Genomic DNA, 10,427 nt, shown 5'->3' on the forward strand with positions numbered 1-10,427 from the left:
CAAAAGAGCTCAACTAAGTAAACCAACATATAAATTTTCACCTATCTAAACTACATTTTGCATCTTAGAAGTAGTCTGGAAGCATCATGGCCTATGTAGTGTACGGCTAAAAGGCAGTTCAGAGCAGGAATGACCAAAAGGAAATAAATCATATTTAGTCATCTTTACTAATAAAGGACAAATACTTGTTATTCTAAAACTAGAGGCCCAGGGCACGAATTAGTGCACGGGTGGGGTCCCTCGGCCTGGCTGGCATTCGGGGCTGATCAGGGCTGGCCGGCCAGCCGGCCAGGGAAGGGCCCGCGGGAGGTTGGCTGAGGGAGCGCGCGTCATAGCGATCAGTCGACCGGTTGCAACGGTCACTTAGGCTTTTATATATATAGATGATGTCTTTTGATTAAACTTTCAACACATGAAATCTTACAGTATGCTTATCGGCTGAAGTCTGTGTTGTAAGAGCATGAGCTCCCACATTCTTATAAAAACTTAAACACATTTTTGTTATTCATGGCCATTAGTGGTTTTATTGACATAAAAACTTACATAGCCCAGTATTATTTCTTTACTTTGCCTATAGAGAAATTTGGAATTAAATTTACCATTCAATTTTATAATCTGTTAGTGTTGGGATAGCTCTTTCTCCCACAAATTTTTTATTTTTTTAAATTTTTATTTTTATTGCCTGTTTTACATGTGTTTGACAATTGTAAGCCACTTCAAATGCGTTTTGGAAATTTTAATACAAATCATAATGAAAATGACGAACCCTGACTAAAGCATAAACAGATGTCTAGTCAATGTGCTAACCAACCTCCTCCAACATACATCAGTCCTAGAAGACAACACAAAGCCCTCTGGTCATGATTTCTAATGTAGAAATATTCATATGGATTTTGGATTGCTGGAAACTAAAGAAGATTAATGCATAATGTGTGCACATTCACTCTCTCCCACCTGTTGCAAAACTTACATGAAATTCATTAGTTACTTTACCTAAATGCATCCAAACAGATGAACAAGATATTGAAGACCACCTTGTTTCTCACTTTTAAAAAGAAATATTGATAAAAAAAAAATATTTAAAGACTCCTACATAAATAGTTACTGAAATACAGAACAAATTGAGAGGATGCAGGTCAAACACAAATGAGCTCACATGAGATAAGTCTTGACTGCAAAGCTGTTTTCTTAGCCTGTGGGTTTCTGCAGGATGTGATAAGGTTTGCTGAGCACCATAGTAATCTTTTAAGACACTAATCAAACACAGGGTCCTATATTTTAAAAATCCCAGAAGTGGTTTTAGGACAACAGAAGCACCTCAGCCACTAAAGTAAGATTCTATTATAAGTAAAATTACTTGCACAGCAAATCCTTTAACAGTTCAGCATCCAATAAATAGAAAATATGCTTAAAAATGTACTGCTATTCCCAATTATTCCACTGGATCCTTTAACTATAGTTAAACTACATAAAAAATAATTAGTTGTCATGAAACTTTTAATTACATGATATGCTTATTATGAAAGAGCACTGGTGTGAGCCAAGCATGATGAACTTGGACTGGCACACAGTAGGTACTTCTATTACTCTAGTGGGGTTCCTTTTCAGTAGTGTCTAAGAAAGGGACAAGTTTCAATAAAACTTTACAGCCTGGCATAATAACGATGAACAACACATTCAGTTCTCCTGAAATCAATTCCAGAAAGAGATGACCAAAGTTAAAGATATACTAAAATACAAAGGTCTAAAGTTGCCACATTCACCCAATAAACTAAAAGAGCCCTTACTAACCTAGATTGAACATGTCAACAAATACTAATGTAATACTGAAGTGCATATGGTCAGGTTTATATTTATATAACCACTTTTAATATTTACATATGGTACTAACCCCCCAAACGATTAGTCTTATGAGAGCATAATTAAAAAGCACATTCCTCATTGCTTTTTACAATTAAATACAGGCTTTTCTATGGAAGTAAATAGAATATTAGGATAATATATTTTTCCTAACGTCTAAAATTAGGCATCTAATTTCTAAAAAGAAGTAAAAGGCCTCAGCCATAGGACCACATATTAGTTATTTATACTGCTTTAAGAAAACTAAAATTAATAAATTAGCTTGAATAAATTAAGAGTGCATATTCAGAACAGAATTGTAGCTTTTGGTCAGCAACATGTGAACCATGTTTTAGCACAACAGAAGCACCTCAGCCACTAAAATAAGATTCTCTTATAAGTAATTTTTCTTTGCAAAAGGCAAACATCTGCCAAGATTAAGACTGGTTGTTGTTTTTTAAATATATACAGTACATTATGTTTTCTTCCCCCCTCCCCCCCCTCCAAGTTCATTTAGTATTTATTTTGGTGGTATTTAAAGTGCATTGCCAGCTAAAAGACAAGCTTCCTAATTTAAAAAAATAGATGTCACAGAAAGTTTCTCTTGCTTTAGAGTCTTCCTCATACCTATTAGCAGCATTTTCTTTTTGTTTTCACACAATTAGTATAAGAGATTACTGCAATGATCATATGACTTTGACACAAAGCATGCTGTCTGTCAGGGTGATAGCCGCTGTAAGGAATCGCTTTCTTCTGCTGCTGGAGTCAATTTAAGTGTTGGCAATTTCCGAGGAGGAAGTTGAGGGCTTTGGCGAAGATTGTCATCCATCTGTGGAAAGCACAAAAGGTACATCTGACTAATGGCTGTGGCACCCCTTATGTGGACTGCGGCTCCCCATCCAAACTATAGCCTAGAAGAGTACAGAACCATATGTCTCTAAAACTGCCAGAAACCTTTTTCTTGCAAATAATCTCTCAAGAATTCTAAATGTCATACCTCAAATACCAGCTGAATCAGTATATGTAAAAAGCAATATAGCTCATCCTTGGTGCCTTCACAATATTATAGTAAATCCAAAAAATGAATGTTCTGTTGAACTCAACCATAGCATGACTTGGTTTAAGAGGTCTTCTAATAGTAAAAGCAATACTTCTGTTATTAAGCTCCACAGTTTACACAGTTTGTACACATACAACACCTCATTTGTTTTTCCCAACATCATTGTGAAGGAAAAAACAGATACAATCACTCCCTATTTTACAGATTAGCAAAATAAAGCTCAGAATGGTTAAGGAATTTGCATTCAGTTGCAAAGCTAGTATCAGAGCTGACATTTGAACGTAAGTCTTCTAGAGAAACAAATTAATATGGAGCACATTGAAAACATGTCCAAGGGTTTCACACTTACCCTTAGGAGTACATTAGCATCCCTGGAAACACTAGGAGAGGCGTTATTTAGAACTGAGTCAGATCTTAGAAAACTACCTTTAACCAGAGCACCCTGCAAACAGGGCTCAAGACTCCAGTGCTGGTGCTGAGCTCACTGTCAGTTTCACTTCAAAAAGACAGCTACAATCAAAGATTCAAAGCCAACAGAATATAGCATCTTTTTACCCACTTGATATGAATGTTTTTTAGAGTTTTGAACACAACTTCCTCTTATCTTTTCAAGATGCTCTTATAAAGCAGAGTGCAAATGTTTCAGCAGAGGTACATAGGACTTGGAGGACAGGAAAGAGAATAAAAGATTAACTTTTAATTTGCCAATGAAAAGAGTATCTCCAGTGAATTCTTTGAATCAACTGTGTTAAGATGTCTTCTTTTCCTTGCCAAAACTAAGTTCCTGAAACATAACTCTTAAAAAAACAAAACACTCTAGATTTTCTGTCCAAACAGTGAGCAATAGTAGCCATTAGGATTTGTTGCTCTAATGCAGCGGTTCTCAACCTGGGGGTTGAACGACCCTTTCACAGGGGTCGCCTAAGACCATCAGAAAACACATATATAATTACATACTGTTTTTGTGATTAATCACTATGCTTTAATTATGTTCAATTTGTAACAATGAAATTGAGGGTCACCACAACATGAGGAACTGTATTAAAGGGTTTCGGCATTAGGAAGGTTGAGAACCACTGCTAATGACTTGTAGCATACAGTGAGGCAAACTGAACAGCAGGTATGAAGGGGTGGGGCAGTGCTGAAATAGGGTCAAAAAACTTCTATATATTGATGATGACCCAAGATGAAGTGTACATGAATTTGCCGCATATAGAAAATGGAAACTATACTGGACAGCTTTCACTTAGCAGATAATAGTTTCAGAAATCTTTCCATTATCCATACTTAACAGAATATATTTCCTCTCATGAGAGTTACTGGTTTGGACAAATAATTAAAACAAACTAGGCTTTTACTTAGCTTACCCAAACTTTAGTAATGAACTCCTACAATTTTACTGCTGTTTTACTCACTTCTCAAGTTCTAACAACACATAAAATACAATAAAAAGAAACAGAACTGTCATTTCAGAGAGTGGCACTTATAAACCTAGTAGTACTAGTAATGGATACATAATCTCATCCATGAGTTAGATGGCTGACTAACTGCAAAGCCCATGCTGGATTCCGATTTCTAGGGTTCAAAAAACCTCTCTAACTCTTGTCGCCTGAATGATCTTGGGCAGATCACATAAGCTACTCTTGAAGCTTTAGTATCTTCATCTGTAAAATGGGGATGATAGAGGACTTGTACGCATAGATTAAATGAGATAACTCTTATAAAGCTAATACAATATAGTGCCTCTTACTGCTAGCCAGTGTTATTAGGGTACACTGCCCCATTAGTTTTTGAAAGAATTAAGTATTGTTTAAGGATAAAAGCTAGCTTACCAGACACTTGTGGGGGAGGGAAGGAGAAATGCATAACTCTCTTGTAATTTCCCAATTAAAATCACCCTTGAAATTTTCATTGTTGGCTCTCTTGCCTACCCAGTTCCTCAATATCTCTCTCACCAAATGAATACCCCAAAATGGCAAAATATCCACACTGATAAAAAAAAATTGTGCACCACATTTAGAACAGAGAAGGACAGGAAGGAGAAAATATAAAGCAGTCCATGTGGAAGAAAGAACAAGACATCATAATACAATTAACAAGAAAGGATAAGCACAGATGCTTCCAATCTCAAGAAATGTTAACTTTTAGAGACAAGCAAGCAAGAAGTATTTTTGTCTTTTTTTTTTTTAAGCCAGGCTTTTGGTCTCCTAATTTGAAAAATACTTATTGTGTGGTAAAAGTAAACCAAAAACCATCATCAGATCTTTCCCCAAAGTTATCAGGCCACTTTTGACTTCAAAATACTATATTATACTATACAACTTTAGTAAATGTATATTTAAACAGCTTTCTGAAAAAAATTAGCTCTTTTAAAAGGTAAAGTTAATTCATAACCTAAATTACAATATTAACTACAGAAAGGGAAATACTAAATTACTACTTTAAAAAATGATTGAAGTAAACTTGACCTTTTCAATCAAGTTGGATTCCTTATTTACAAGCTGTGTGAGTTTCTGCAGATTTGCATCTACCGTTTCTTGTCCAGCAGGAGAGATGCCTAAGAAGCCAGGGACAGAAATCAGAAAGACAGGAAAATTTGAAAGCCTTTAAAGCTGTTTACATTAAAAGAATTTTTAGTCTATCCACCCTCCCAAGTGGCCCACCCTCCAAAAAAAGGCAAAGAGAAAAACCATTCTGCATTCAAAAGCAAACTTAAGTGGGAAAGCAATACTCCAAAACCAAACCCTAAACAAAGGACTAAATTTGTCCACAGAGTAGACAAAGTAACAAAGTTGGCCAAGTGGGTTGCAGCTAGCCAAAGTAATTAGTAAAAAAGCACAGCACTCCTCATTTCCTTCTCAAATTTAAGTAGTGCCTTTTCCCCAACCATTCCAAATATGTCTTTAGTTACAACTATTTGGATAGCTTTCTAAGGCAGTGACTCCAAACAGGTATCCATCCACCTGACATCCAAAGTATTTGGAGGGACTTAAAAAAGAATACGGATTCCTGGGATTTATCCTTAAGAAACTCTAATTTGGCAAATCTGGTAGAGGACCCAAGCTTTTGTATTTGTCCTGTAGACAGGTCTGCCAACCACTGCTTCAAAGTAACAAAGTTGCCTGGCCAGCTGTGGCTCAGTGGTTGAGCGTTGACCTATGAACCAGGAGGTCACGATTTCATTCCCAGTCAGGACATATGCCCGGATTGCAGGCTTGATCCCCAGTGTGGGGCGTGCAAGAGGCAGCTGATCAATGATTCTCTCATCATTGATGTTTCTCTTTCTCTCTCTCCCTCTCCCTTCCTCTCTGAAATCAATAAAAAAAAAAGTACATTTTTTTAAAAAGGACAATTTCTGCCAAGTCTTCCAATACAAATTTGGTATCCCAATCACTTAAGCATAAGGCCTTATACTCCTAACAAATCATTTTCTAAATGACAGGTGCCCTCGGTTTACTGTACCTCCAGTCTGATGTAATCAGTTTTCAAGTAGTAGAATTATAGGGGTGTACCTCACCAAAATCAATCTGCTACTGATTTCTGTTCATGCAGGAAAATGCTAGAAGCAACATTTAAAGTAATTGCCCATTTGCATTAGGAAAAATGCTATCTAGAAACACCTCAATAAATATCTATAGTTTAAACTTTTTGAAGAAAATGACCCACTTCAAAGGGGCAATATTTAAAGAAGAACAAAAAGCAAGAAATGTATAAAATCCAAAAGAATAGAAAAAAAAAGCAAAATTCATTCCTCTATTTAAATAAGAACTAACATATGAGAATAAAAATAAAGTTGAAGAAATGCAACTTTTTGAAGTGCTATAAACCAGCTTTTAAAGACAATACACAAACTTATTTAATAAGTAATGAATCTTGCTTATGTGTCCTTAGGAAAATTTGCAAATCCTCTATACAAACAAAGATTAGCTGAAGAGGAGCCACCTTACCTCCAAGACTAAGCCTAAAATAAGTGTTGAGGATGTCATCACAAAAGCGACACAGGTTGGAGAGCTGTTTCAAATGTTCTTGTAACTGAACTTTAGGGAAGCGTACTTTATAAAGAGGTGCGAGAAAACCAAACACATAGGCATCCAAGGTAGAAGGCCTAAAAATAAATTCAGGATTTTTTAAAATCACATAAGAAAATATTAACTTGCGATTATAAAAAAAATTTTTCTCAAATATATTAATCAATTCTGAAGTATACAATTTAGTGTTTTAAAAAGTTTACTATCCATTATAACTTATAATAATGGATAAGTAAACTTCCTCTTATCTTCTAAAAGTCAAGTAGAATTTTACTCAGTTGTTTTTTAATACTGTAACCATTTATTTTATTTAGAAGAAAATCAGTTGCAAATTAAGATGCATTTTTACTCACAAGTATTATATAGTAACTTGTGGAAATAGTCTTAGATGTTTTCAATACACATATGCAGTATATTAAGTCAATGTTAGAGTACCACCAACAGAAAGTTTCCCCATAGTAAAAATCCATTAAATGTTTTTATAGTGAAAAACTCACTTTTGGGGGAGTGGGAAGACAAGAGGACTTGCTTTAAATAATTGCTCATTGAATATATGCACACAAAACATCAGAATGATTTTTAAGGGAATGCACTCACGTATCTCCAAAGAAAAACTGAGATGTTCCCAATCTGTTTGACAGAAGATTTAGGCACTCCTTGGCATCTCTGTATATCTAATAAGGATGACATTACATCTCAGGAGGAGGACAGATACTCCAGAACTCCTTTTTAGGTAGGTATCTATGGATTAGCTCATCTCTGCATCTCTCTTGTCCCTCCTCAGGAGGGCCCTTGCTCTGATAGTAATCTCGACCGTACCTGTGCTTCCACTTCTCGGAGGTGGTAGAGGGGAGGCTCTCCTCTGGTCAGGAGAATCCTAGTCAGTGCTCCCTTAGACATTCTTCCAGGAAGGATCAAACTCAAGGGAAAGGGAATTCGTGAAGCAAACCATGGCTTTGTCACGGTAAAGTAATTGTCACTTTCAACCCAGAATGTGTGAAGCTGCAAAAGAAGAGAAAAAATACTACAATGATGTTCTTTAATGAAAAGGTCACTCTATTGATGTGCAAATTTTTCATAAACATCTTTGTATAAAATGACTTCATACAAATTTTCCAGGTAGAAAGACTCAAGGATTAAACAAGATTTTAAATGTGAGTTTTGTTGGTTACTATATCCCAGGCACCCAGAACCAGGCCTATCACATAGAAGGTGCTCAATAACTATTTGCTGAATGAATGGAATATATTTCACCCAATTCTATATATGGAACAATAAACTCCACCTCCCATAAAGAATTTTTATTTCCAAAATGACATTATTTTTCACTTTATTGTTTTGCATACTAGTTGAATGTCTAACAGAATCCAGTTTCACAGGAACATGAAAGAATCAAGATTAATATATAAGTGAAATTTCCTCTCTTAAGCCCTTTTCATTATTTTTCTTCTAAACAGACTAAGTGCATTTTTGGTAGATCATTAAAATATTGTAATATTCACCAATGCTCACCACTGCAGGAAGAAGCTTCTCTTCAAGGAGAGCAATGTAAGCCAGGGTATCTGCCCCTTGTCTTGCGGAGAGTTCATAATCAGCATTATATTTCTATTAAAACGTATAAAATAAACAAAACACCTCAGAAGTCAAGAGCATCCCCAAATAGTGAAGCTAAATAAACTAGGATTCCTATTTATTCTTCCACAAAAATGGCAAACATGATATTAAAAGGGGGAAAAAGAAATACAAATTTAGTAACAAATGCTGTTTAACGCAAATGTACAGTATCATGCACACAGTAAAGTCAATAACTTATGATTTTTTATTCACTACTACTATTTCAGTAATTATTAATGACCAATTTCATACAAACTTAATAAAAGAAGCTATTATTATTTTTGTTAACAGTAAGGATAACGTTCTAACTGGTTACATTTTTCTCCAATGAAAAAAGAAAGAAAAACTTCCAATTTAGAAAAATTCTAAATCTTGTTGCTGCGAAATTTCTTTAAGAGGAAAAAAAAAAGTGGCCCTGGTTTGTGTGGCTAGTTGTCCCATATACCAAAAAGTGGCGAGTTCAATTCCCAGTCAGGGCACATACCCAGGTTGCCAGGTTAGAGGTTCAATCCCTAATAGGGGTGCATGTGGAAGGCAGCCGATCAAAGTTTCTCTCTCACATTGTTGTTTCTTTCTCTTTCTCTCTCGTCCCTCCTCCACCTCTAAAAAAAAAAAAAATCACTAGAAAAAATTTAAAGTATTGGCAAAATCAGTGGTAACTTTTGCATTTATATGTCTTAACATATTTATACATTTTGAATACATTATCAAAATCTTTACATATTCAAATATCTTGAATACAGTATTGCATGAAACATTTAACTACAACTATCAGTTAAGTGTTTTTTTAAAACTAAAATAAATAGTTGCTAGTTGGTGGGATTCCAGATGTCATACCTAGCACAAAATGTGTAGCAAGTATGTAACTAAATTGACAATCATGTCAATAAGTGTAATAGCAAAGATGGCTAAATTGAATCTGCTTATATCTAAACTTCAATAAAATCTAAGCAAAGTGCATAAAAATATAAGTGGACTATACCTCACTTTATAACTTCCAAAATCACATTATAACTCATGACTTGAAAGTTTTTTTATATTAAACTCCAGGTATCCTCAGGTGTCTACTAACTTGGCAAAAAAGAATTTTTTAAAAATCTGCAAACCTTACGATGTGTTGTGTGTGTTTTTTAAAGCAACATGCAGGGATCAACAATCTACTTCTTCAAAAAGAACCACCCACCTGTTTTCTTAAAAAGTTCAGTATTTTTGCTGGTTGAGAAACAATCTTGTCTTCAGTGGTCAAAATTGGTACATCTCCTATAATCAAAACAACAGTCTACATACAAGGAAACATTTTGATCTCCTCTTAAGATATTCCAATACTCTAAACACTATACCAATTGCACATTTGAAGGGGGGAATGAGTAAGCTCATCTTCGTTTTTTGCAATTTCACAAAGAGCACTTGGATAGAACATTTTCATTTCTCATAATTTCCACGGATTTGGCTTGCACTTTGAAGTATTATTCAGAATGATCAAATCATAAGCTAAACACAGCCAAGGTCATGGTAAAAAAATAAAAATAAAAAAACACAAAAAAACTAAAATCCCAAGATACTCCATGGCTGTATGCTTCCGCGCTTTAAGGGGGGGTGGGGGAGAGGCCCTTAAAGAAGGTAGAAGGGGTGTTAAAAGTTTACACTGTACCTCTTGAACCTCTCCAGGTGTTATCTATGACACTGACTTTCAAGGGTGCGCCAGAAAATTTGGCGTAAGCCTGAAACAGAGTTTGCAATAAAACCTTTTAGACTGAGCACGTAATGCACATCTGCAGAGCTGCTTTACTTCACAGCCGGTTCCGAAGACAGAACCTCTCGACTAGGGGGCGCGTCCCTTCCCCCATCTCTAGCCCCGGGAGCACGCGCGCCGCTACCCGGCTCTT

The 10,427-nt window shown here is 35.6% G+C and overlaps 1 protein-coding gene across 2 annotated transcripts in view; it reads right to left on the bottom strand.

Annotated features, from left to right (window-relative positions):
• Positions 1-354: 354 nt before the first annotated feature.
• Positions 355-10,427, bottom strand: part of MTX3 (metaxin 3) — a 10,580-nt gene continuing 507 nt past the window's right edge. The window contains exons 2-9 of one of the 2 annotated variants that reach the window (XM_005858085.2): positions 10,193-10,262; positions 9,725-9,801; positions 8,440-8,532; positions 7,747-7,929; positions 7,525-7,601; positions 6,847-7,004; positions 5,368-5,456; positions 355-2,668 (exon numbers count right to left, since the gene is read on the bottom strand). In XM_005858085.2, the coding sequence (XP_005858147.1) occupies positions 2,558-2,668; positions 5,368-5,456; positions 6,847-7,004; positions 7,525-7,601; positions 7,747-7,929; positions 8,440-8,532; positions 9,725-9,801; positions 10,193-10,262 (858 nt within the window). In that variant the 3' untranslated portion in view covers positions 355-2,557. The remainder of the gene's footprint in view (positions 2,669-5,367; positions 5,457-6,846; positions 7,005-7,524; positions 7,602-7,746; positions 7,930-8,439; positions 8,533-9,724; positions 9,802-10,192; positions 10,263-10,427) is intronic. The other variant, XM_005858086.2, reaches the window with a different exon arrangement.

This window comes from Myotis brandtii, unplaced genomic scaffold (assembly GCF_000412655.1).
Source record: "Myotis brandtii unplaced genomic scaffold, ASM41265v1 scaffold115, whole genome shotgun sequence".
NCBI lineage: Eukaryota > Metazoa > Chordata > Mammalia > Chiroptera > Vespertilionidae > Myotis > Myotis brandtii.